At 46.0% G+C, this 27,315-nt stretch overlaps 1 protein-coding gene across 7 annotated transcripts; it reads right to left on the reverse strand.

Annotated features, from left to right (window-relative positions):
• Positions 1 to 974: 974 nt before the first annotated feature.
• MDC1 (mediator of DNA damage checkpoint 1) lies at positions 975 to 24,723 on the reverse strand. Of its 7 annotated transcripts, none has more exons than XM_040405821.1 (18): positions 24,675 to 24,723; positions 22,475 to 22,590; positions 21,893 to 22,345; positions 18,404 to 18,488; positions 15,246 to 16,894; positions 14,190 to 14,255; positions 12,414 to 12,485; positions 11,051 to 11,095; positions 9,160 to 9,750; positions 9,016 to 9,123; positions 8,029 to 8,907; positions 6,715 to 6,761; positions 4,380 to 6,389; positions 3,848 to 4,006; positions 3,573 to 3,755; positions 3,162 to 3,287; positions 2,407 to 2,517; positions 975 to 2,320 (listed from the first exon to the last, which is right to left on the reverse strand). In XM_040405821.1, exons 2-18 carry the CDS (start codon positions 22,587 to 22,589, stop codon positions 2,132 to 2,134), a joined length of 6,888 nt encoding a protein of 2,295 aa, XP_040261755.1. In that variant the 5' UTR covers position 22,590; positions 24,675 to 24,723; the 3' UTR covers positions 975 to 2,131. The 7 variants fall into 7 exon arrangements, with proteins under 7 accessions (XP_040261755.1, XP_040261756.1, XP_040261761.1 ...); XM_040405822.1 differs by having other exon boundaries at positions 9,232 to 9,750; positions 24,630 to 24,675; XM_040405827.1 differs by lacking the exon at positions 9,016 to 9,123 and having other exon boundaries at positions 8,029 to 8,362; positions 9,227 to 9,750; positions 24,630 to 24,687.
• Positions 24,724 to 27,315: the final 2,592 nt, after the last annotated feature.

A 27,315-nucleotide genomic window follows, 5' to 3' on the forward strand; every position in this document is an offset into this window, starting at 1 on the left:
AGAACCAAGTGACAGGGATCAATATAATTACCACGCTGGGGGGGTTGTAGAGAAGGTTCAAAGTGGTGAACAACCCCTTTAAAGTAACATCTAGACACACAAAAATGTGGGGGGAAAATGGCGCAAAAGTTGCAGAACAAAAATGCCACAAAATGTCTGTGTGTATAATCAGTCTTTGGGGAGATTTAGCTGCCCTGTACGAGTGTTTTTTATTTTATTTTTGATAGCCCATGGAAGGGCAAGCCTCAGGCTGGAGATCACAACTCTTGAGCTGGTCATATGGCTTGCTAAAACAGATTGCTTTTTGTGGACTTTATTCACAGATATTGGACCATGGATTCTAACTCTCATCAGACAAAGGAAAATAGGAAACCAGAATAAAAAATAGCATGTTTATTATGTACAGAAATGCTGCGCACTATTTACAGGCGGAGAGCTCACCCTGCGCAATGTGCCAGGGGTAATGGTGCCAGTACAGGGTCGGGACACAAGATATCTACAGTTATATAAATTAACAGTCCAGAACGTGCAGAGCGTCTTCTTCAGGACGACGTGACCAGTGAGAGGAACTCGCTTCCGTTTGAGTCGCCTTTCACTTTCCAGTAAGGAATTTCTAGGCCTTACGATCCGACAATGGAACCACCTCCAGATGATTAGAGAAATCTAAAAGTGGCGACTGCATAGCTCATAGATCTTCATATGACAATCGCCAAAGGTCTTTCATTCTGGAAATCAGTGATGCCTGCACTCCTAACATGGGCGAGAGCTCGGCTTGTACCCATATCCCATTACAGACCATGCATTACACTGCATCTGACTTATCCAGAACAATGCACTGCAATAATGGATGCACAGGGGTGCTACATTATTTGGAACTGTTGGTGGGACATGAAACATCGGCTTGTTCTGAATGCAGCAATTCAAGGCTATATGCACCTTCACAACCAATGTTCGTATATTTTTTCAGTGCATAGAATATAAAAAAGGAAGCAACTTTGCCAAAGATTGTCATTTTTTTAATTACAGCACCTATGCAGAGCTGTTTCTATGGTAACAGACGACAAACATACTGCACAGTCAGATTCTGCAGTAATACTCCCTTCTAACTGTCCCCTGCTTCTTAATAACCTGCCAAAGGTAGGTCAACATAAAGCAGGGGTCAAATGGAAGGAAAGAGGGCTGCAGGATTAGACTATGCAGGGTTCTTTGTTGTCTGCACAGGAGCTGCAGAAACAAAATGGTAGAAAACTGCAAAGCTGCATCATTTTTCATTTCAGAGGCACAAAAAAAAGTGTTGTAAAGGTGTACATGACCTTTAAAGAGGCTCTCCAGGAGAACGGATGCCCGCAGCCTGCCTCCGCTACTGATAGATTCAATGTCGCTCCAGTTCTGCGCGCCCCATATGTCCATCTTCCGGCTTGTTTACCTCCTCTCGTACATGGTCACCTGCTCCATAGGCTGCAGAGCAGGAATTAGTTAACAGTTCGGCATTACTGGACAACCCCTTCAAATCTCTGTGACCAAACTGGGCAGTGAACCTATTAAATTAGGAGGTGGAATCAGAAGACAGCCAAATCCTAAAGACTGTGCGACCAAACACTCCAGGTAAAATGTACGCCCTGTACGATACCTAATGCAGGGCTGAAGAGGCGTAGCATGACACAGGAATACAATAGACCCCCCCCCCCCCTCCCCTCACAATATCAATTTTGTTCCTTTAAAAGAGTTCTTCAGTGGGATAAGAGTTTTAATATAAAGACTAGAATGGGCTGAAAATGTAATGTCTTCCCCATTATGATTTCAAATGCTTCTCCACTTTTTTCTATCTTCTCAAAAAATTATTTTAGGAGGACATCACAAAGCTCATGGGCTACGGCTGAACAGATTGATCATGTGTGGATTTAGCTTCTGAACTTGTCACGTGGATCTTGGAGAAGGTGCTTCTACGTGTTATGCGAGTACTCGGGGGTCCACAGTCCTGCCGAATACAACAGACTTCCTTCTTTAAGCCTTCATAAGGAAATTGGTCATGACCCTGTAAAAGCCTCTCCAACATCTTCAATGCGAATTAGAAAAAAAGTTGCTACAAAATAACGACTATTACGTAATAAAGGGTATTATGTACACGGACTCAGCGCCTCCGTTTAGCCGGAGGGGGTCCGGAGTCCTGCACCGCAGGGTTCAGCAGATGCGCGGTTGGGTTTACTTCTTGTCGCAAGATCCCACTGAGGATAAATTCTGCCGATGTGATTGGAACAGATGCTGGGACTGACTTGCAACGAGCAGCATCTTCAGGACAGGACACAACAACACATTTGTCCTACGAAAACATGGACAGAATATTAACATCATCACATGGTCTGAAGACTCGATATTCAAACTTATGGTGTTTGTGTCCTCCTTTACCTTGAATGAGCGAGGCATTTTAGAGAGGAAGGTTGCTCCACTGCAGCGGATGATATCCTTCATGTGGTCAGGTTCCGGTTTGACATTTGCAGTTACATGAATCTCATAGCCCTACAATGATAAATCCATTGAAGCAGAAAGTAGTAGCTATTTAGTCTAAACCCAAAAACCTTTCTGAAGCTCGACAATTGGCTAAACCCTCTGCCTGGAACATCTCTTAAAGGGGTTGTCTCACTTCAGCAAGTGGCATTTATCATGTAGAAAAAGTTACTACAAGGTCCTTACTAATGTATTGCGATTGTCCATATTGCCTGTACTTGCACAATATAGCAAAAAGTGCTGGTCATTCTGGTGGCTGGGAACACGGCGCCTTTTCCTATAGTGTGCAAGCACGTCCACCGCTGCTGGATTGCAGAGTGGTCATAACCCCCTGGAAACAAGCAGTGTATAATACAATGGAAAAATGAATAAAGTCCGCAAAGGAGATAATATGGACAATCACAATACATTAGTGATTGGTTCTTGTTCCTCAATCTTTTGGTGCCTAACTTGTTTTCTTCCAACCAGGGCGTGGACACATACGCTGCTGTAGCACAGAACTTATTGCTGCTTTCGCACCAAAAAAAACAAAAACACAATTTTTGCACAGGTAAGCAACCTTGTTGTGAGTCCCCTATACTCCAAAAATGATTGCTCCATGCAAGGGTATTTATGGCTGCCTGTGTAAGAGCTGAAAAATAACGGAGGCTGTGTACCTCTAAGAGTGGACGCCTCTTCGCTTTCTGCAGAGATTCTGACAAAGTAAAGCTGAAGTTTTTCTCTTGTTCTTTATCATTTACAAGAAATCCAGTTGGGGACAAGAAGCATCCGCTCTTCTTACACTGGGAAGATAAACTCAAGATTAAAGTTCTGTACAAGAATGCACACCCTTAGAAAATATGGTGGAAAAACATTTAATCAAGGGTTAATTTAGAAAGAGAAGAGAAAAAGTTTGAGGTCCCGTGTGCGGTCACATCCGTTATTCCGTTCCACAGCCACAAAAAAAAAAAAAAAAAAAAAAAAGAACGTGTCCTATTCTTGTCCAGGAATAGGCATTGTTACAACGGGTCCGCAAAAAAAAAAATACGGTCATGTGAATACACCCTAAAATAGTAACACATTTGTACCTTATCTATCCAGTCCAGAGTGACGATAGGGATGCCTCTCGCAAGGGCACAAAGAAACTTCACTGTTCTTCTGACCCGGTCAGTTACCAGGTGGGTACAGTCAAATACAGATTCTGCGATCTCAGCACCCAGAGAGCGGATTGTCTCCTCGCCTGCTGTATCCACCACTCCAGTGAACAGAATCTGTGGAGAAGGAAAGTAATTATTCATTATAAAGAAAAAAAATAATGTGAAGCATAAGACGAAGATCTTGGCCAGATACGAGTCAAGCGTACCTTAGGAGCAGATCCCGACTGAGCAACGTAAGGACTGGTGGTTGAAGTGGACATTCTGTTAGTACGTCGGGGAGTTATGGCCTCTGGTGGGTTACTTAAAGCTGAACTTGACCTTTGTCGGGTGCTTCGAGATGGGGATGGATCAGGTGTGGAGATTTCCTGGAAAGTAAGAGATACCACAACAGATGATACTTCCCACTATGCTCTGGCACTTGGATATACTGGTGATGAGCCCATACATTCTAATACTGTACAAAGATGAATCTCCGTACAGTATTATAGCAAATTTTTTCGCTCATCTCTAGTTAGCACTGGTGCCTTGCAGCACTATGTTCTCCCTGTGTTTACATGGGGCTTTCTTCCACACTCCAAAGGCATACTGATAGGTACCATAGATTGTGAGCTCCACTGTGCAAGTCAATATGTCAGTGCTATATACGTGAGTAAAATAAATAATGTGATGTGTATAATATGTTATAAGCATTTCTTTATCATAACCAGTGTCTGCTCCCATGTTTAAGGACCAACTTACCTTTCCAGCCCGCGGGCTTTCTGTTTGTGTAACCAGCTTTCTTGGCCTCCCTCTTTTTGGAGTTTCTACCACCTCTAACTTTTCTTGTTCTTCTCCCTCATCTGATTTTTTCCTCTTTATTTCTACTTCTGCCTTTGCTGCTTGGCCTCGCTTTCTTGAAGCAACTGGAGTAGAAACCTCAGGTGTATCTTCTTTTTTAGCAGCTCGTCTGCCTCTCCCAACTGCAGGCTTTGATTTCTCCTTGTGTGGGGACAGTTTTTGACTCTCCTCCACTCCCTTGTTCACACCTTCTTCATGCAACTCTCGATTTTCATCAGATGCCTTTACTCGTGTTCTTGACGATCTTTCAGACTTAGAATTATCCTCAGTCTGCTTTGACTCTTCATGCAGAATTGTTTTCTCATCATCTTTTACATTTTTTCTAGTTTTTCGAGTAGTCTTTCTTCCAACGGTTTCTTCTTTGTTTTCCTCTAGGACACTCTCCTCAACCGATTCTTGAGTCTTTGCCTCTTCCTTAGAGTCCCTTCTAGTCCTCCTAGACCTTTTAGTTTGGTCGTCTTCTAATTTAATTGAGTCTTCCTTTGAGTGTCTCCTTGTTCTTCTGGGGGTGGTTTCTTTTACGGTTTCTTCTTTTACCACACTGTCTTCTTCTCGATTTTCTTTTCTAGTTCTTCTTGATGTTGGAGTTTCACTGCTGGATGTACCCTGGGTTTCAGTATTATCTTCAGTTTTCTGTTCTTCCTTCAGATTCTTCTGTGTCCTCCTAGATTTTTTTACTACTTCGTTTTCTTCTTTCACTTGTTCTGGCTTTGTGGTTTCCCCCTTAGGATTATTTCTCGTTCTTCTGGATATTTTATTACTTGCTGCCAAATCCTCAAGATTTCCTTGTTCTTTGTCTTTAGTTCTTGGTTCAGCATCTTTAACACTTGCACTCCTCACGTTTTTCCCCTTCTTGTCCCTGTCTTGTAGGTTTTCAGACTCTTCTTCAATTTCTTCCTTCAAACTCCTCCGTGTTCTTCTTGGTTTTTCATTCCCAGAAACGGAGTCTGCTGGACAGATTTCATCGACCTTCTTGTTTTCATCTGTTACACTGATCGTGGTGTCCTCAACTTTGTCTGACTGTGGTCCTGAAGGCTTAGTGCGAGATTTCCGAGTTGCTTTTCTTCCTTGACTTTGTTCTTGTGTTATCTGCTGTGACTGTGGCGATTCAGAGCTTTGCTTGCTTGTATCGGTCTTCCTAGTTGTCCTCACATTACAACGTCCTCTACTTTCATCTTTTTCTTTCTCTAGATTATCAGTGAACTCTGTTTTATCTGCAGCTTCACTCTCTAGCCTTGTAGCCACTCGTCTTTTGTTTCTTCCTGGCTTCTCATTCACATTGGTGTCACGTGAATCAGACTCCTTATCAGCAGAATTATCATTTGACTCCATAGGGTTATTACTTTCACTAACTGCTGAAGATGTAAAAGCCTCAGTGCTTAAAATATCCTTGTTCTCCAAAGAAGATTGATCACTTGACTCCTTGGACGTCTGCTCTGCTGTGTTACCTTTTTGGTGATCTTCTGCATTCAGGCTTTCAATTTCCTCAGGTGAATTTATTGGTAGGATTTCTGGGGCAGAACCTTCCTTAGCCTCCTCAGTGTTGGAACTGGACTGCTTATGTTCTTCTTTGTAAACTTCATCGACCACTTTTACGGCAGTCTTCCTAGAAACTTGCCTCCTGCCACGCTTCTCATTAATTCCTGATGCCGATGGTTCATCATCAGAGGTTTTACTGGTTGTCTTTCGAGAAGTTGTTGCAACATGAATTTCTTCCTTCACTGTAGTTTTGGTCTGCGATTCTGCAATTCTCCTCCCTCCTCTTCTCAATCCTCTCTCTACTTGCACTTCTTGGATCCCAGGTTCAGATAGTTGTGGCTCTCCTGCACCCTGTTCTCCGGGTTCCTCCTTTAGGGATCCAGGACCAACAGGATCTTTGCCTGGACACTCTTCAATTTCTGATGAAGTCTGCTGAACAAAGGCACAGAAGGTTATAATGACAAGAGCTACATGTATCGGATGTATAGAATGGAAAGTATAATGTCTGATAATCTGGCACTTGTATGAAGCACCACACTTTAATATAATGTGGAACTTCACAACTGAAGCAGAAGACCAGGCAGACAGAACCCACGGCTCTAAAAAGTATCATATTGGGAATTCTTCTGAAAAGTCGTTATCTTTGCAAGTTACATAATAATACATAATATCTTATAATCCTGATTGGTGACTTCTCTGTTTCATTGCTTTTAACCTAAGATAAATTGGTTATTGTGAAGGATTAGAATTTACTCACCGGCACATTCTTTGCAGATTCCACTTTTTTCTTACTTCTACTTAGACCTGTGACACATCAAATAATACTACTCAGCTAAAAGGATTCTTTATAAGATGTGAACAGTAAATGTATAGTTTGAGGGCTGATACAAAAAATTACACTTGAAATGGGGGTTGTTATTCCAAGCAGTCTGCAGGTGACATGTGTCTTCACTAGTGTTGAGCGAACTTCTGTTTTAAGTTCGGCGTCTAAAGTTCGGCTTCCGGTTAGCGGAGAATCCCGATATGGATTCCGAATTCCGTTGTGGTCCGTGGTAGCGGAATCAATAATCGGCCATTATTGATTCCGCTACCAGGGACCACAACGGAATTCGGAATCCATATCGGGATTCTCCGCTAACCGGAAGCCGAACTTTAGACGCCGAACTTAAAACAGAAGTTCGCTCAACACTAGTCTTCACATGACATGTTCCTCCTACAGCAAGTAGGATGAACTAATATAAAATAGTGAACCTGACATGTCACTACACATCTATCAATATTAAGGAGCATCCCGCACCTATAGCTCTATTGTGCAACACCCACTTGCACTTGAGTCACTCCTCCCATGTGATAAAGTACAATTAAATATAATGATTTACACTTCAGTAGTTTAAGAGAGTCATTAAACTTCACAGTGCGCTTATATACTTATGAGAAGCAGCAAACCTCGGTTCACTGGGCTGCAGGCATCTCCCTCCTACTTCACCAAAAGGAAGTTAGCAATGTCTGCCATGTTACAAATAAAGTGAAGCTGCCACCCTGTTAGTCAATATTTCTACAGGCTTTCTAGCTCACATGGCACTTTCCCCACTCCCCTTGTGAGTACACTCCTATGTACTGCTCAAATCAGTACAGAGGCTGCTGTAATCACAGTACTCTATTACCTATAAAGGTCACTCTACAGACACACAGCTTGTAATCACCTGTATGGGTGAGATATTCAAGTTACTTTAGTCATATATTTTTTAAGCTCACAGTCTGCTGCTGCAACTGACATCAGCAAGGAGGAAGTAAAGGGCAACAGCAATTAAAGTCTTCTAACCTAGCCTCATACTGAAATGAGTGTGAAGCCAATGAAGCTAGCAAACTATGCTACTCTGCACTCTGAGTTTACGTACTGAGGTGCATATCCATAAGACGTTGGAAGGTACTGGAAGTACAATTTAAGTCATTTATCAATACATTAGGGCAGACTCCGAAAAAGCCATGAGCTAGTGGATAAATTAACATTTTTGGCTCCCTGAAATCTCCTGGAACTGCTCAGTACTTTAGTTCCATGATGGACACTAACCTTTCCTTAAAGGCAGCTTCTTTTTGCTTTCAGTAGACTTCTCCGGGACTACTTCCTCTGCATTTGGAACACTTGGACCTGCCACCTGTGCGTTATCTTCTGTGGCAACTGTATACACGTTGGTAGCCTGAGTGGCATCACTTGTGGTTTCATCAGACAAAACGCAAGCTTGTGTACCACTGCCTGAACCTGGGACATCGAGACTGTAAGCCTGAGTGGCATCATTATCACTGGCCTGTATATCATCACTCAATGGCTGCTCTGTCGTCTCTGCTGGAACATTGGGTTCCTTATAATCTTTATCTGCAGTGGGTACTGTTGGGGTCTCCTTATCCTCACCTGCAGCAGGCACTGTTGGGGTCTCCTTATTCTCACCTGCAGCAGGCACTGTTGGGGTCTCCTTATTCTCACCTGCAGCAGGCACTGTTGGGGTCTCCTTATCTTCACCTGCAGCAGGCACTGTTGGGGTCTCCTTATCTTCACCTGCAGCAGGCACTGTTGGGGTCTCCTTATTCTCACCTGCAGCAGGCACTGTTGGGGTCTCCTTATCTTCACCTGCAGCAGGCACTGTTGGGGTCTCCTTATCTTCACCTGCAGCAGGCACTGTTGGGGTCTCCTTATCTTCACCTGCAGCAGGCACTGTTGGGGTCTCCTTATCTTCACCTGCAGCAGGCACTGTTGGGGTCTCCTTATCTTCACCTGCAGCAGGCACTGTTGGGGTCTCCTTATCTTCACCTGCAGCAGGCACTGTTGGGGTCTCCTTATCTTCACCTGCAGCAGGCACTGTTGGGGTCTCCTTATCTTCACCTGCAGCAGGCACTGTTGGGGTCTCCTTATCTTCACCTGCAGCAGGCACTGTTGGGGTCTCCTTATCTTCACCTGCAGCAAGAACTGTTGGAGTCTCCTTATCTTCACCTGCAGCAGGAACTGTTGGGGTCTCCTTATCTTCACCTGCAGCAGGAACTGTTGGGGTCTCCTTATCTTCACCTGCAGCAGGAACTGTTGGGGTCTCCTTATCTTCACCTGCAGCAGGAACTGTTGGGGTCTCCTTATCTTCACCTGCAGCAGGAACTGTTGGGGTCTCCTTATCTTCACCTGCAGCGGGCATGGCTGAGGTCTCCTTCTCTTCACCTGCTGCAGGCACTGTTGGGGTCTCCTTATCTTCACCTGCAGCAGGCAATGTTGGGGTCTCCTTATCTTTACCTGCTGCAGGCATTGTTGGCGTTTCCTTATCTTCACCTGCAGCGGGCACTAGTTGGATTTCTGTGTGCGCTAGAGGTTTCTGTTCAGATGGACTTTCTACTCCATATATCTGTGTGGCTTCAAGCTCCAGATTTAGGGATTGATCTTCAGCTTGGGTTGCATCACTGCCTCCTTCCAGATCTGTAGAGTCTCCTCCCTGCTGGATACCTCTTATCCAAACTGAAGCTGGGACCTCTCTTTTAAGGTGCATCCATGTACCAGTTTCTTCAGACTGCCTTGAGGACAAGCACTGGGAGACTGGTTGTGTAGCATCCGGGGACATGGTCTGATGAGACAACTGCTGGACTTCTTTTCCAGATTCTTTTTCACTAGTTGTAGACTGCATTGATTCATCTAAGCTTCTTTCGACAAGTTCTGGAGTCTCTTGGACACTGGGTCCTACTCGTTCTGCTTCAGTGCAAAAAGCCTGAGTTTCAGCCAATGCATTCTCGTCGATTTCCTCCTCAGATGTATTCACTGCTAAAGATAAAAATGAATGTCTACATCAAGCAAAATCTACGTCAATAATAGTAGAGACATATACAATGCATCCTGAAAATGAACTTTTTTGTATGTTTGACGAGGGGTCTGGCTTAAAAGGGGTTCTGTAGCTTTTGTCTTACTGATGATCTATCCTTTCGATAGATCATCAGCATCTGATCCGTGGTGGTCCAACACCCGGGACCCCAGCCGATTAGGTGTTTGAGAAGGCAGCAGCGCGGGCCCAGTGATGGCACAACTGGTATCAATGGCCTGGGCGCGCCGACGGGCCTTAGCCATGCCCAGGCCATTGATACTAGTCGTGATGTCAGGGGTGCATGAGGGGAACAGCAAGAAGGCCACAGCGATACTGCCAACGCCTCTGCCTTCTCAAACAGCTGATTGGCGAGGGTCCTGGGTGTCAGACCGACCCCAACTGATCAGATACTGATAACCAATCCTGAGGATAGATAATCAGTAATGAACAGCTACAGAACCCATTTAATAGGAAAGGGGCAAGGCCTGCCAGAAAGAAGCAAAGCGCAATGCGCCTAAATTGTGCCTCATAATTATAGTGCAAAGTAAGCCAACTAGCAGTGGTGTAACTAGATAGACAGTCCAGAGATGCACCAAAGCATCAGCCACTAAATATAAATCCCGGACAGCATTAGTAAATCTGACATGGTTTCACAAAAAACATAAAATAAAAACACACTATAGCAGCATATATAGTATTCTAATTTTGCTGCTTTTCTTTGTGTGTCCATTCAGTTTTTGTCAAGCACACTACTGCCTGTAGTAGCACAGACGTCCAGCAGAGGGCACACTGTGTTAGAATGCAGCTGCCAGTCCAGAGGCGCAGCTCTCTAGGTTTAGGGTCTGCCATACTGGAGGCAATCTAACATCTCACCTGTACCCCTAGCCCCTTTTGCTGGCATCTTCAGCCATTCACTAGGTAACTATGGATAACACAGCGGAGACCCCCTGCCCTCCATACAATTCTATACTTGTGGCTGATCACATAAAGCTGTGCTAGCATCCTAGAAAGGAATTATAGCATGCATAAATAACGCCAATGGATACCCAATTTATGAAAAATAAAAGAAATTTAAAAAGTGGCCATATACGAGAAAATGGAACTGAAATCTCACAAGATGATGTGGTCTAGATCAGGAGTGGTCAGAAAAGCGCTGCGTGCGCATCAAATCCGACAGACACCACAACCAAATCCGTCATCAACGGGACCATCGTACACCACGATGCAAATTCAAGTGTGAACATGAACCTTAAATGTACTTACAGGTCACTGATGAAATCTGCAGCACGCCTATCGGATCAGCAGGACCTGCATATCAAGAAAGTAAAAAAAAAAAGAAGTAATATCAACCACGACAGCAGAGGGCGCTCTAGAGGCAAAATATACAAATTACCAAAGTCTAATATAAAATACCAAAAGGTCAAAAAATAAATAAATCACCACTTGCATGCGAGAGGACACTCGCTCCTCACTGCAAGTATAAGGACCTAATGTCAGTGTTGTGACATCACATGATCACACTGAAAGCTTCAGGTCCTGCTGCCTACAGTGAGGAGCAAGTGGAGGAGCACTAAGGGGGACCGCTAGTCGCGACGGGGAGCACTAAGGGGGACCGCTAGTCGCGCCGGGGAGCACTAAGGGGGACCGCTAGTCGCGCCGGGGAGCACTAAGGGGGACCGCTAGTCGCGCCGGGGAGCACTAAGGGGGACCGCTAGTCGCGCCGGGGAGCACTAAGGGGGACCGCTAGTCGCGCCGGGGAGCACTAAGGGGGACCGCTAGTCGCGCCGGGGAGCACTAAGGGGGACCGCTAGTCGCGCCGGGGAGCACTAAGGGGGACCGCTAGTCGCGCCGGGGAGCACTAAGGGGGACCGCTAGTCGCGCCGGGGAGCACTAAGGGGGACCGCTAGTCGCGCCGGGGAGCACTAAGGGGGACCGCTAGTCGCGCCGGGGAGCACTAAGGGGGACCGCTAGTCGCGCCGGGGAGCACTAAGGGGGACCGCTAGTCGCGCCGGGGAGCACTAAGGGGGACCGCTAGTCGCGCCGGGGAGCACTAAGGGGGACCGCTAGTCGTGCCGGGGAGCACTAAGGGGGACCGCTAGTCGTGCCGGGGAGCACTAAGGGGGACGTTTGTTATCCAGGGGAAACTATGGGAGGCTTATGTATACTGAGGGCACTGCAGGGGTCTGGATGTAAAAAAAAAAATATAAAAAAATTTACTGTTTTTAAGAGATAAAACGACAGAAAATGGTCAAGAAAAAAAAAAAAAAAGACAGTTTTTCAGTTTTCAAAGAAGACACAGTCGGCATTCCGTGTATCAGAGATGTGGTGGGCGCGTCCAGGGTAAAAACCTCACGTACTTGTACAAAGAGGAACGGCACTCGCTGAAGTAGAATAATTCTTATATTTAATGGTCACATACAGAAGGCAAGTGACACGTTTCGGCTACTATGAGCCGAAACATTTTTTGAAAAAGGCTCATAGTAGCCGAAACGCGTCACTTGCCTTCTGTATGTGACCATTAAATATAAGAATTATTCTACTTCAGCGAGTGCCGCTCCTCTTTGTACAAGTTTTTCAGTTTTAACGGCTGTATATATCAGAATTTATAAGGAAACAAGAGACTTACTTTTGAATGGATTTGGCTCTGCCCACGTGGAACTGAATATATATGCTTGTGTAGCCTCTTCCTCCTCCTCATCTAAAAAAGCAGATCACAAGAGGACAGATGTATCTTACTATCAACAGGAGGCTCCTCAGCAAGAAACAAACAAGTCAGTAAAATGCTTCAAGGGGTTTCCCTGTCTTATAAATGACCGTTGGGGTCTGACCTCTGGGACCTATAATGAGCCTAAGAATCAAAGAGGCTGCAAAGTCCGGGTAGCACTGTATTCCTGTTACTGCTTTTCACCACATGGTGGCGCTCATGCCACCCACTGTGCAGGGAGCTGCCGCTGACCATTTGAAATGAATGGCCAGGAGCAGGAAAAGCGCTGAAGAGGACGGAGCGGTAAATCAGCTCTGCAGCCCCTTCACTTTCAAGATCAGAGGGGCCACACAGATCAATCTGCCACCAATCATAAAGCAACACCACATCCTAAATATATGCCACCACTTCATAAAATGGTAATAACCCTTTAAAGAGCGCCTGTGAGCAAGAGCAATCCTATTGAGCCAGGCAAGCTGCATGGCAGGGTTGAACCTGCTGATTACAATGGTAACTGTCCAAGAATCAAAAAGACTGGTATGCTTTATGCTTATGACTCTACCAGGCTGTATTCCTTGTTTAATAGGGTTGATCCTGCTGATCGCTGCAAACACAAACCATGTCTCACGATTTACTTCCTTACACCTGCTGCCTCTTCTTTCTAACCTACAGACAGGAGAGGAGGGGGAAGATGACAGGGAGTAACGGGTGCAGGATCAGACAGTACAGGGTTGCTAGCTGTCTTGGAGACACATGGCTCTGCATAGGAGCTGTCGAAGCAAAACAGTAGACTATATTATGAATTAACACATGTGAAATTATATAACAAACAAGTGTGAAACAACTGAAAATATGTCATATTCTAGGTTCTTCAAAGTAGCCACCTTATGCTTTGATTACTGCTTTGCACACTCTTGGCATTCTCTTGATGAGCTTCAAAAGGTAGTCCCCTGAAATGGTCTTCCAACAGTCTTGAAGGAGTTCCCAGAGATGCTTAGCACTTGTTGGCCCTTTTGCCTTCACTCTGCGGTCCAGCTCACCCCAAACCATCTCGATTGGGTTCAGGTCCGGTGACTGTGGAGGCCAGGTCATCTGGCGCAGCACCGCATCACTCTCCTTCATGGTCAAATAGCCCTTACTTTCAAAGTTTTCCCAATTTTTCGGCTGACTGACTGACCTTCATTTCTTAAAGTAATGATGGCCACTCGTTTTTCTTTACTTAGCTGCTTTTTTCTTGCCATAATACCAATTCTAACAGTCTATTCAGTAGGACTATCAGCTGTGTATCCACCTGACTTCTCCTCAACGCAACTGATGGTCCCAACCCCATTTATAAGGCAAGAAATCCCACTTATTAAACCTGACAGGGCACACCTGTGAAGTGAAAACCATTTCAGGGGACTACCTCTTGAAGCTCATCAAGAGAATGCCAAGAGTGTGCAAATCAGTAATCAAAGCAAAAGGTGGCTACTTTGAAGAACCTAGAATATGACATATTTTCAGTTGTTTCACACTTGTTTGTTATGTATATAATTCCACATGTGTTAATTCATAGTTTTGATGCCTTCATAGTCATGAAAATAAAGAAAACTCTTTGAATGAGAAGGTGTGTCCAAACTTTTGGTCTGTACTGTATATATATACACACTTTTTTTTTTTAAGGAATTGGTGGACATAACCTTTAACAGGAGTTCATACCTGGTAATTCTGACTCCGCTTCTGGTTCCAGGTAGCACTGTGTGGGCATCATTTCCAAGTCAACACCTGTTATAAAAAGAAATGTAAAGCTCTCACATTAAATCATAAGCTGGCTATACATATTAAAGAGCATCTGTCAGCAGGTTTTTACCTATGACACTGGCTGACCCGTTGGAAGCTGAAGACATCTGTGTTGGTCCCATGTTGATATGTGCCCGCATTGCTGAGAAAAATGACATTATAATTTATGCAAATGAGCCACTAGGAGCAACGGGGGCGTTACAATTACACCTAGAGGCTCTGCTCTCTCTGCACTTTCCACATCCTCTCCACTTTGATTGACAGGACCAGGTGTGATCACGCTTACACTTCCTGACCCTGTCAAAATGCAGAGGGCCCAGCAGTTGCAGAGAGAGCAGAGCCTCTAGGAGTAACAGCAACTCCCCCGTTGCACCTAGAGGCTCATTTGCATATATTAAATATCATATATCATGTTTCTCAGCAATGCGGACAAGTGTGAACATGGGACCAACACAGACGCCTTCAGCTGCCAGGTGCACATGTAACAGGTCAGCCAGTGTCATAGGTATAAAACTCCTGACAGATGCTCTTTAATGTCAGGCAAACCCGCTGCTGTTCGGTGGGACCTGCTGACCATCTCATGTCTATGGTGACCTCCTGGCTGCATGTTTCATTGTGACGGATTCTTTTGTTCTCAGGGAGATAAGAATAATCTGGCAGCAGCTTTCATCAGCGGGGTTTACCCTTTCACAGGTATATATTTAGTCCGTGAACTAGTGGCGCTCTCTGCCGCGTGTAGTGCCCTGTACACTGCTGCTGCCAACCAGAGCTAAATTTGTAAGCTCGGAAGTAAAGGAAAGCCCTTCCAGCTCTGTGAATCAACACTGCTGTGGGCTCTGTCTGTGATGTGGAGAACGTCAGATGACAGATTCCATTGAGCTACTCAGCTGGCTGGCAGAGGCAGAATACACATCCACCCTTCCGCAACTCTACAATATTGCATCCAATGGTTTACAGACAAGATGAGAGGCTTACTTTCAGAGTCAGATTTCTGAGTCTCGTCCTCATCCATGCTGACTTCTGTAGGAATGTTCTTAGTTTCTTCAGCAGATGATCCAGATACTGCAGCAATTTCATTGACTGAAGATACTGAGGTTTTCTGATCTGCTTCCTCCTGAGAGCCAGTGGTGTCCATCTCGTCTTCTTCTGCCCGTGCGTCACTTTCTTCCACATCTGTGTCACTATCCAAGTGCAGGTCAGCAGGCTCTTTAGCAATTTCTGTGTCCTTCACAGCACTGTCAGTGCTAACTTCAGGTGCTCGTACTTTCTCCAAGGGTGGTACGACCGGTAATCGATCATCATTATCATCATCTGTATCACTGCCCACATGTAATGCCTCTTTGGCTTCCACTACATCAGTATTGTCCTTTGCTCCTCCAGGTATCTGCTCATCTTCATCAACGTTAGTGTCGCTCTCCACACCTGTGGCATCTTGGACATTTGTGCTTGCTGTAGAGGAGTCTTGCAGTCCATGTGTCATGTGTCTACTGGAGACATTGTCCTCTTCATCCACGTCTGTGTCACTGTCTAGGTTCAATACACCCTTTGTTTCCTTTGCACTTGTCTTAAGGGGTTCAGGTTTCGCTTCCTTCACTTCAGCAGTGAAAACCTCTTCTTCTACATCTGTGTCACTGTCCATGTGGAATCCTTCTTTCTTCTCGTCAGTGTTACTTCTGGAGTCCTGATCAGCTTTGTTCTCAAGTGGCTTGGGTTCATCTGCATCATCATCATCATCAGTATCACTGTCTAAACTGAGTCCAGGGGTCCCTTCGGTTTTAATGGGCTCACCCATTGTTCTCTTTGCTTCGTCATTATCACTCTTAGACTTTTTAACATTCTGATCATCCTCAACATCAGTATCGCTGTCTGAGTCTCCTTCCTTTCTGCAAGTCACAGGTACACTTGCATTCTTCTCAGATTTCTCAATATATGCAACTTGAAGTGACTTGGACTTCTCCAAATCAGATTCTGCTTCATCTTCATCAGTGTCACTGTCCATGTGGAAAGCGGCTTCACGTGATCCTGAGGATCTACTATCGCCTTCCTCTTTGCTCTTGTTGGTTTGGATTTCAGATGTCTCTGCTGTATTTACATCTGATCCAGAAGTTGTTGTGTCTTCTTGAATATTTGCTGCACTGTCTAAGCTCACATGATCTACTTTCACATCAACGTTGGGTTTAAGTTCACTTGGGGTCTCCTGAACATTCTCACTTCGGTTCAATGCCACGTTATCTACTTCAACACATGGACTACTTGCTGGCTTACTTTCAGAGCACGGTTCCTTTAATGCCTTGTGTTGCAGCATCCTCTCACTCTCTACTGTACTTACAATCCCTACTTCAGGCTGAGACACGCTACCCCCAGACGTGGACGCCTTTTGTTCTTCTTGGTTTTCCTCAACTGCTGAACTTGTCTTTATTTCGCCATCTTCTGGTTTCCTGGGTATCATTTCTTCCTTGTCTACTGCTGTCCTTCCATCATGTTTGGACTTAGGTAAGGGCGTGGAGATGCTCTGTGAAGAAGGTACAAAAGAGCTTCTTCTTGATGTGTCTGTATCGCTATCACATCGCAGACTTAGTGAAGGAAGAGGCATCTCTGACGTGGATGTATCATTTTCCTCATCACTATGAAAAAAAATATGAATAACATCATTATATCTTATTTTCCATGTTCCCCTATACACTGAAAACTTCCCATTAGGCCTCATGCACACAACCATATGTACTTTGTGGTCCGCCAAATACAGATACCTTCCTTGTTGAATCTGCATTTTTTGCAGACCCATTGGCTTCAATAGGACACGTTCTATCTAGGGATCGACCGATTATCGGTTTTACAGATATTATCGTCCGAATATTCAGGATTTTCAAAGTTAGCGGTATCGGCATCCAACCTTGCCGATAACGAATTGCGAACATAGATCCGTGTTCTCTCAGCAGCACAGGGGAGAAGGAAGCAGTGTCTCCATCCCCCCCTGTCCCGCCGCTGCTGCCACCAATGAGAGAAGAGAGGAAGAGGAGGGGCTGTGGCCACTGCGCCACCAATGAGAGAAGAGAGGAAGAGGAGGGGCTGTGGCCACTGCGCCACCAATGAGAGAAGAGAGGAAGAGGAGGGGCTGTGGCCACTGCGCCACCAATGATGTTAACTCACTCATTCATTCAAATTGAACAGGAGGCGGGAGCTGGCTGCAGAATCATATAGCCGCACCGGACCTCTATGGCAAGTAGCTGCGATCCGCGGCAGTTAACCCCTGCCGCACCTGAGGTGTTAACTGCCATGGATCGCAGCTACCGCTCATAGAAGTCGGGTGCGGCTATATGATTCTGCAGCCAGCACCCGCCTCCTGTATTTGAATTAGTGGGCGAGTTATCTTCAACCCCAGTATTAAAAACATTGGTGGTGCAGTGCACCCCCCCCCCCCCCCCCCCAACACCCCAGTATAATAAACATTGGTGGCGCAGTGGCCACAGCCCCTCCCCTCCTCCCGTCTCTCTTCTTACTGGCGGCAGCAGCACAGGGGGGAGGGAGAGACTCCTTCTCCACTGCGCTGCTGAGAAGAACATCGGCGGCGGGGCAGAGAACTATCACCTCCTGTGCCCCGCCGCTGTATTCAACGGCAGAGCTGCGGCGGCGGGTCTAGTCGCAAATGGCGACAAGACTGAAAAGTCTTGTCGCCATTTGTAAATTCTAAGTCGCATTGGCGACCATTTTGGTCGCCATCTGGAGCCCTTTTATTCCTTGCAAAAAAACGTAAGCTGTATTCCTAAGGTCCACAAATGGTCACACACAGTTTTTTAGCGCTGATTTTGGAGCATTTCTGCCTCAAAATCAGCTCCAAATACGCCTCAAACCAGCCTCCCATTCATTTCAATGGGAAGCCGGAACACCGTTGCTGAATGCCAAAATAATTATGCTGACAGATGTAGCAGAGCTGAGTTTGTGAGAATTCTTGAAACCTATGTAAATCCACAGGCAGCGCAGCATCATAAACGGCTGATAATATCCAACTCTGATATGTGCATAGCCAAATGATAATTACACGAAAAGTAGGATCAGAGAAAGGGAAGGCGGCCGTCATCTAACTACACCCAGAGCCGCGGGTTCTGCTTTATTGTTGGAGCGTCAAATCTTACCTTTCAGGCACAATGGTGTCTGCATCAGGTGGAAAAGTGGTTCCTGAACCCGATGTTTTGTGACCATCCCTGACGGATCCAGAACCTGCAGTTATTTAAGCAGAATGCAAAGTTTTCATCTCTATGTTCATTTAGGCTAAAAGCACTACAAGTAACAGGCATTCATATGGCAGCGGAGCACAAGTATTGATGTATACGGAGGCTAAGAAGTTCAGGAGAGGCAATCTGTGTCTTCCTTGCACGGGCGTATGGACAGAACGCAGGTAACAGTAACAGACAGGTAGGTGGCCATGAGATCTGTACACAGGGCCATACTCACAGTGCGTCTCCCCAGCATTGTCCTACCCATCCCTGACGCACCACTCTCCATGTATTTGTTCCCGGCCTGGCTCAATTCTTTAATCTGGCATCTAACATAATCAGGATTACTGGGATAAGGGGTTAAAATTAAAAGGGGTATCCAGTAAATAATACTGATGACCTATCCTCAGCATATGTCATCAATATGAGATGTTCATTGGTCACGTGGGCTAGTTGCGGGTCAGCCCCATAGAAGTGAATGGGACGGAGCTGCAATATCAAACACAGACACTACACAATGTACGGCACGGACCTCCGGCAGGCTGTTCCGGCTGGTGAACAGCCTGTCGGATCCGTCCTGCCGCTAGTGACAGTGTGCCTCTGGACTGCCGCTCCGTCCCCATGGACTATAATGGTGGCGGAGTTTCGGCGAGGCATGGCAGCGCACAGCGAGAGGCTGCCGGAATAAATGTCGGACATGTCGTAGTTTTATTCCGGCAGCCTCTCGCCATGCCTAACCGGAACTCCGCCCCCGCCCCCATTATAGTCAATGGGGACGGAACGGCAGTCCGGGGGCACACTGTCACTAGCGGCAGGACGGATCAGACAGGCTGTTCACCAGCCGGAACAACCTGCCGGAGGTCCGTGCCGCTAGTGTGAAAGTAGCCTCGGACTGTGCATGGACACACCACAAACTGGTAACACCCAGCTGAACCTTCATCATGAAAGGGGTTTTCCAAGATGTTAATACTGATGACCTATCCCCTGGAGAGGTCATCAGTATCTGATTAGTGGGGGTCTGACACTTGGAACCCCCCACCGAACACTGTTCAAGAAGGCTGCAGCGCTCTCAGTAGCACCTCGGCCTTCTCGCTGCTTTTCCTAGGCTAGTGACGGCACGTTCATTGGTCACGTGGCCTAGGAGCAGCTCAGTGCCATAGAAGTGAATGTGGCTGAGCACAATACCAAGTACAACCGCTATACAATGTACGGCGCTGTGCTTGGTGAGCAGGGAGAAGGCTGCGGCACTCACAGGCGCACCGGTGCCTTCTCAAACAGCTGATCAGTGGGGGTCCCGGGTGTCGGACCCCCACTGTTCAGATAATGATGACCTATCCTGAGGTTGACCAGAGGACAGGTCATCAGTATTAGAATCTCAGAAAACCCTTTTAAACATTCTAGAAGCATTAACTGTGTAAGGGCTCATTCAGACGGCCGTATGCTGTCCGCAAAAATACTGAATGCTATCCGTTTTTTTGCGGATCCGCAAAAAAACGGATCTGCAAAAAAACGGATAGCATTCAGTATTTTTGCAGACCCATAGACTTCAATGGGGCCATGTCCTGATTTTCACGGACAAGTATAGGACATGTTTCATTTTTTTTGCGGATCCGCAAAAAAACGGATAGCATTCAGTATTTTTGCGGACAGCATACGGCCGTCTGAATGAGCCCTAATGGAACAAAGTACAATTCTAATATATATATATATATATATAATATGCAGCACAATGTTTGATATGGATTATATAAAATTATTTCCTAAAACAGACTTTAAAGTGGTTAATAGGTTCTTCGCAAAGGGCTTATTAGAGTGAGAGACAGAAAGAAAGAGAAAGAAAGAAAAGATATGAAGAGGGATGGAGGGAAAGATATGGAGAGAATGGGAAAGAGGTGGAGAGAAAGCGCGAAACTAGGGTTGCACCGGGTATAGAACTTTCGATACCCACACGATACTGCACCCGGATTGTTATGAGAGATGGCTGCCATGGTAAGCTCCCAGCTGCTGTGTGCACAAAGCACACGTCCGAAAAAGTCCAAACAATATTAGAATATTAAAAAATATCTCCTATGCGGTGAATACCATAACAGAAATAAACAACACACGATTCGCCATTTTTTGGTCACCTTGTCCCCCCAAAAAATAGGATAGGACTGTTCCATTATGGGCCGGACGTTCCCTAAAATGGGAATGCACACAGCTTTTTTGGCGTTTTATTTTTTTTGTGTAAGAAAATCTAGACTAGCACATCCATAGTCACAGGTGCACATCCATAACGCTAGCATGCAGACAGCTAAGAATAGAACTAGGGATTATTCTAGATTAAAGTGGTACAATACCTACTATACATAAAAAAAATTGAAGCTTTGCGCACATTTATGATCAAACGTGTGTCGGGCCCATCTACCAACGTCGAGGTGGCTTCTGCAGACGGGTACCTAACACTAACAGAACTGCCTCTCCTGGGCCTAACCTAAGCCTATAATGTTCAGGGCGGTGTAGGAACCAGCGATATTTATACTCTGCTCAGAAGCCCTGGGCAGACGGAGAGGTGCTCAATCTAAAGGAGGTTGCTACACTCCAAACACACTGCAAGAAAATTTAGACTAGCACTAGTACTATGGATGTGTTAGGGTACTTTCACACTAGCGGCAGGACGGATCCGACAGGCTGTTCACCCTGTCGGATCCCTCCTGCCGCTATGTCGCCGTGCCGCCGGACTGCCGCTCCGTCCCCATTGACTATAATGGGGAGGCGGGGCGGAGCTCTGGCGCAGCACGGCAGTGCACGGTGAGAGGCCGCCGGACTAAAAGTACTGCATGTCCGACTTTTTAGTCCAGTGGTCTCTCACCGCGCACTGCCGTGCTGCACCGGAGCTCCAACCCCATTATAGTCAATGGGGACGGAGCGGCAGTCAGGCGGCACAGCGAAATAGCGGAAGGACGGATCCGACAGGGTGAACAGCCTGTCGGATCTGTCCTGCCACTAGTGTGAAAGTAGCCTTAGTCTAAATTTTCTTTTAGTATATATTGAGGGTAGCTCCCTCCTTTAGAAGCCCAGGAGAGTATATATGTAGCTAGTTCCTACACCACCCTGGACATTGTAAGCTTAGGTTAGGCAGTTCTGTTAGTGTTAAGTATCTATCTGCAGAAGCCACCTTGACATTGGTAGATGGGCCTGACACACGTTTGATCAAAAATGTGCGCAAATACTTTTTTTATGGTATCGAAATTGAATCAAAATTTTGGTATCGTTACAACCCTGAGTGAAACAATACGGGAGAGAGAGAAAGAGAGGAGGGAGGATGGAGGAAAGGAAGAGAGAGAAAGAAAAAAAGAGAAAGAAAAGTGGTATGGAGAGATGTACATAACACAAGACAATACTATTTAGCAGCAGTATGGTGAGTACCTCCTTCATGCCATCGTGTCTGTCCCTCCTCCTCCTCCTCATTTTCTTCATCCCCAGAGTCTCTGGCCAGCACAATGCCCCGGGCTATCCTCCGTATAGCTGCTCCTGGAGTCTTCTCAATCGCCAGAGCTCCCTGGGTAGCGGGCACCAGGACAGAATCATCCTCACTATCTTCCACCTCTGTCGCCTCTGCTTGTACTTTCACTATAGTGTAGCGACAGGCCACATCGGCAAACAGCAGGAAGTCGCCATCCGACAGGGCGTAGTGTACGTTCGGTGCCAGGGCCGTCTTGCCACGCCGCGTCTTGTTTAAGCTGTTGTTGTCACAAATGGTGTGACAGTCCCCTCTCACCTCCAGGATCGCGTGTTTCTTTGACACAGACTGCGCCGGCAGGGTGATATCACAGTTGGCATGACGGCCAATGATGTTCTGGCCGCGGTAGATGGGGAAGTCTGAGGGAAATATCAAGTAAGGGACAAAAAGATCTTAAAATATTGTCAAAAACATAAACCAAAAATACAAATCAATGACATACAAATATTCTGGTCTGAATAAAAGTCCCATAAAGGCGCCTCGCTCACCCTGTGTGCCTCCATGGATGCCAGCAAACATATGCAGATTGCCCATCGGTCTGTCTCTATTAGCCGATGGCTCTTCCTCGTCATCATTATAGTCAAGGCGCTGAGTATCATCCATCCTGTAAAATACAAAAGGTTATAGACTAAATAGAATAAAGCACAAGAGACTAAAAAGAACAGATGTATAGAGCAACCACTGGAGAAAGCAATAAATCTGTATGTTGTGAGCTCCCCCTAGTGGTGGCTGCGAGTACACTTTTATTATTGTCCGTGATTTGACAATGCTTATAATAGGAGCACCGAAGCTGCTGGGGATTTAATGCGTGGGTAATGTTTGTTTTTGGGGATTTTTTTAATACAATTTCTTGCTTAATTTAATCCATTTTATTCAGGATTTTCCATAAAAAAATAAAATTTAAAATAAAATGTTCTCAACACATTTAGATGGTTGTATTCATTATATATATATATATATATATATATATATATATATATATATAAAAAATTATACAGTATATATATATATATATTATACAGCGTATTGCATATTCCAAGGCACCATTTTTAGCCCATAGAAATCAATGGGTTGCATGGAAGAGCAGGACTTGGTATGCAAAGCTCACAAACACATTTTTAATTTTATTTTTTATCATCTGTATTTCTGCAACATGATAAAAACTGCAAGAAAAACAAAACAAACGTACACTAGGAAAACAAAGACGAGCACAACGCTGGAACACAACGCAGCAAATTAAGGACAAGTCTGTAACGGATCTGTATGTTCATACACCGGTGTGAACGGGCCTTTAGGATCGCAGCCGTTTGGTGGCTTCTCCCTCCACTAGGGGGCGCCACTCCACATACAACTACAAACCAGACTCCCTAATGGAATGAACTCATGATGGCAAGGCTTTGCTAACCACATGAGGGAAGTGAGAATTGCTCTGTCGTAAAAAAAAACAAAAAAAAAAACTGGGGACAGTAGCCTGCAAAATAGGACAAGTGTGCAAAGCTAAAAATGTGCACTACACGCCCCAGACACATGGCAGGCAGGATGTATAAGGCCAACCAGTGTGTAGATAGGACTCCTCCAGTCTCATTCCTCCCATGGTCTGAGGGTTAATGGTTAGTCACAGAACAAAGCATGAACCCGCACTGCCTCACTGCCCAAGTATGTGTGTGGGGGAGGGGGGGGCATGTAAAACTGACCACCCAATCTCACATACTGGGTGCCCAGTAATGTCACCAGAATGGAAAGAGGGCTCGAAAGTGTCACAGTACGACATCACTCCAAACAGGGCTGGATTCAGGTTCTGTACCTGCCGGCGGCCCCCGGACAGACAGCCCACCTATCGCCGTTACCGTGGAGACCTAGCCACTGTTTTCAGGGGGCGAGCACAGCGCCGTACATTACATAGCGGACGTGCTTGGTACCGCGGCTTGATCCCATTCACTGGGACTGAGCTTTGCAAGGACCATGTGACGCAATGAGCAGGAGTCGGACCCCACTGTTCAGTCTGATGGCCTATCCTGGGGCAGCGTGGGTCATACTTACCTGATCATGTCACTGTGGGACGTGTAGGGCTGCAAACGGAGCCGGAACCCAGTAGAGCAGGGATGCCCAACCTGCAGCCCTCCGGCTGTTGCAAAACTACAGTTCCCGGCTATTAGGGCATGCTGGGAGTTGTAGTTTTGCAGGTTGAGCATCCCTTCAGTAGAGGGTCAGGTAGCATGGGTCTGTGGAAAAGGATGCCAAGGATGAACAATCCCTTTAAGGACCCTTACAGACAGCCATTCTTACAGCATTTCAGTACAGGTAGGAGACGAGCAATCAGATTCTAGGTGGAATTATTATTATTTTTTTAGGCGCTTTCACCTGACCATGAAACACCAGTGATTATAAAAATATCGCAGACTGGGCCAGGAAATATTATGCCCCAACCCCCATATCATGAGCTGTCCCTTTAAGAAACTTAGAGTTGCAAAACATCAACTTGTACAATGTAGCAGAGTGATCTCCTGCCCCTCCCCCTCTGCCTGGCACACTCCTGCCTGGACTACTTAGTTCAGTGCCACAGGGCACAAGTCCGAGCCCCGCCGCCCACCCTGCACACACACCACACCGCTCACTCACTCACACACGGGACGTTACACGCACATATATGTACGCAGACAATGTATAGACAAGCAGACATGTCCACACCTCACTTCCTGCCTCTCTCCCGTTGCTCCAATGCACTCCGCGCGGTCGCCCCGCCCACTTGTCGCCAACTCTCCTCTGATTGGACGATACGCCAGTCACTCAATCCCACACGGGTTTGGAAGCCGTTCAAAACTACGTGACGTCAGGCGGGTAGGCGTCGCTGCGCGTAATTCGAGCCTCTGATTGGCCGGTGAATTATAACTTCGCAATAAAGAATTCCGAGCGGTGTCCGCGCTAGAGGGGTAATTATGTGTATTATTTGTGTCCTCCGTGTAGGAGCCATTTTGATTGAGGGGTGGTATTAATTGTTCGCCTTGCAAATGGCCGCTGTCCTGTTTTCAGAAGTTTTTATGTATGTAACTGACACTGAACCACATGTGGGGGAGATTTTCTGAGAATTGTTTTCTTTTTCACTTTGGCCAGTCATACACTGTGTCTGTAGCTGTCTGTAGCTTTTAGGGCATGCTGGGACTTTTAGTGTCACTTACTCTGGAGAGCCACAGGTTGGAAACTTCTGGCTAAATGACAATGGGGAAGACTTATCGCTGCCCATATTAGCAACCAATTACAGAGCAGCTTTCATTTCTTATTCCGCTTTTGAAGGATGAAAGCGGCGCTGTGATTGGTTGCTTAGGGTTTTCCTAAAGTTGCCCCAAAGTTCTCTGTGCGTTGGTACATGGCCGGTTGGTAGAATGGTTTGCAAGGACCTGATGAACATTTCCATCATAACGATCCAGGGAGCGTAATGGGTTCTCAGTGCGTATACTTACCAAAATTTAACATCAGAATGGGGATATTTCAAATGAAAATCAAGTTCCAAACTAAAATTTGACTTTTTCCAAGATCTGGTCCTCTGACTTCGACTCAAAATAGCTGCCAGAGTTTTATACTTACCTATGGAGCTTCTCTCAACAAGTCTAAAACACCCCCCTTCCCCATCCTCTGCTTCTAGGTCACTACCTGGTCGGTGAACCACCGGTCTAGCAGGTACTGCCAGCTGGACAGTGGTGCCAGCACAGTTATTTGCCGGTAATTTTGTATTCAGTAGCCAAGGAGGCATGAGATTCCTCCTGGTACGAATGGCTATATCTCAGACTGTTAAGCAGCTAGATATGTGCTAGATCTTGTTTTAAAGCTAAGGATCTTTGCCTAGCTGCAGATCTCACTCCTGACCCAATTTCCAAAGCCAAATCGTAGGCTCTTTTGCAGCTAGCTCCACAATCCCAGTCTTGTTTCAAAGATTAGATTCTTAGCTTTAAAACTGGGGCTACGTGGCGACGTGTGTTACACAACATAAAGTCACAGTTAAATCTTATTACTAAAACCTCCATGCAACAGACCCAGCCTACAACAAGACCTTGCTCGTATCTCTAGCTGCTATTTAGCCTGAGGTAGACCAGATTGAAGCAGCCTCTCCGCTTCAGCCATCCACTGTGGAGAAGGGAGCAGGGCAGTGGGGATGTGCCGACAGGCTGCATTTACCTACATAACTGTATATGACTCCAGCAGGGGTGGGGGGGAGTGGTGGTAAGCTTGGGATCACATTACCATATTTATTTCCATAAATCTGTTTGGTTATAGGAGTAGAACAATGAAAATTTTGTAAGCAACGTTTCTTTCAAATGATGAAAAGCGAATCTCACCTGATGATCCCCATTGACTAAGGCTAGTTTAACACTAGCAGCAGGGGAGTCTGGCGGGTGGACAGCCTGTCCGATCCGTCCTGCCGCTAGTTCATGTGTGCCCCGGACTGCCGCTCCATCCCCATTGACTATATTGGGGGCAGGGGCGGAGTTCCGGCGGCAGCACAGCAGCGCACGGCGAGAGGCAGCCTGACTAAAAGTACTGCATGTCCAGTTTCCAGTAAAAAAAAAACACCGCATTTTACTGGACAAAAAAGCAGACGCATGCTACACTATTTTTCATGTTTTTAACAGTCTGCTACAGAGGCTCCTGACGGAGCAAATGTAAGTGAAGCCTAACATTGACTTATGTGCATGTAATCAATCCCCCCCCAATCAATCAGACCATAGTTGCTCTATGATTGTTACATGCTGTTATGTCGGGAGTTCATGCCCGCCTCTGCCCTGCTATGTCGAGTGCTCACAGGCGCCTCTCCACTCACCATGTGTCTTTTTATTGAAACTCTCTTCCTTCTGCAGTACTGCAAGGGTTAATACCCTCCTTCCCTCTGTGTGCTGCTGCTAGGCTGTTTCCAATTGACCAATTAGCCGACCTCTGCCTCTTTTCTGGATTTTGACCATCTGCTGCCTGCCATGACTTGTGCCTGTTTACCATTTTAATCCTCTGCTGCCATCCCTGACCTCGGACCTGATTCACGTAATCTCTACCTGCCCTGGGCTTGTTAATGAATACAAGTTTTCTCTGATCTTTCAATGCTCCACATGTAACAGTTTTCTCAGGCCATGGAACCCGCTGGCTTACCCAATATGGTCCTGTCTGAAGTCCATAAAGAGCTGACCACTCAGTGCAGCCACCAGGAGCAACTGCTGCAATAGCTACATACCATATCTGCCCACCTGGACACCGTGTCCACTACTGTCCCTGTATCACAACCGCAAGCTGCATCATCACCTCCAGTACCAGTCATGGTCTCTGGGGCCTTCAGTTTGCATCTCTC

This window comes from Bufo bufo, chromosome 8 (genome assembly GCF_905171765.1).
Source record: "Bufo bufo chromosome 8, aBufBuf1.1, whole genome shotgun sequence".
In the NCBI taxonomy this organism is placed as follows: domain Eukaryota; kingdom Metazoa; phylum Chordata; class Amphibia; order Anura; family Bufonidae; genus Bufo; species Bufo bufo.

Excerpts from the sequence above, each read along its gene's own strand:
- MDC1 (XM_040405821.1), bottom strand. The coding sequence starts at position 22,589 with ATGGATGATACTCAGCGCCTTGACTATAATGATGACGAGGAAGAGCCA. Across the intron at positions 12,486-14,189 it reads AGCGGAGTCAGAATTACCAG|ATGAGGAGGAGGAAGAGGCT; the intron begins GTATGAACTCCT and ends CTGCTTTTTTAG. Across the intron at positions 9,124-9,159 it reads CCCAACAGTGCCTGCAGCAG|GTGAAGATAAGGAGACCCCA; the intron begins GTGAAGAGAAGG and ends TGCCCGCTGCAG.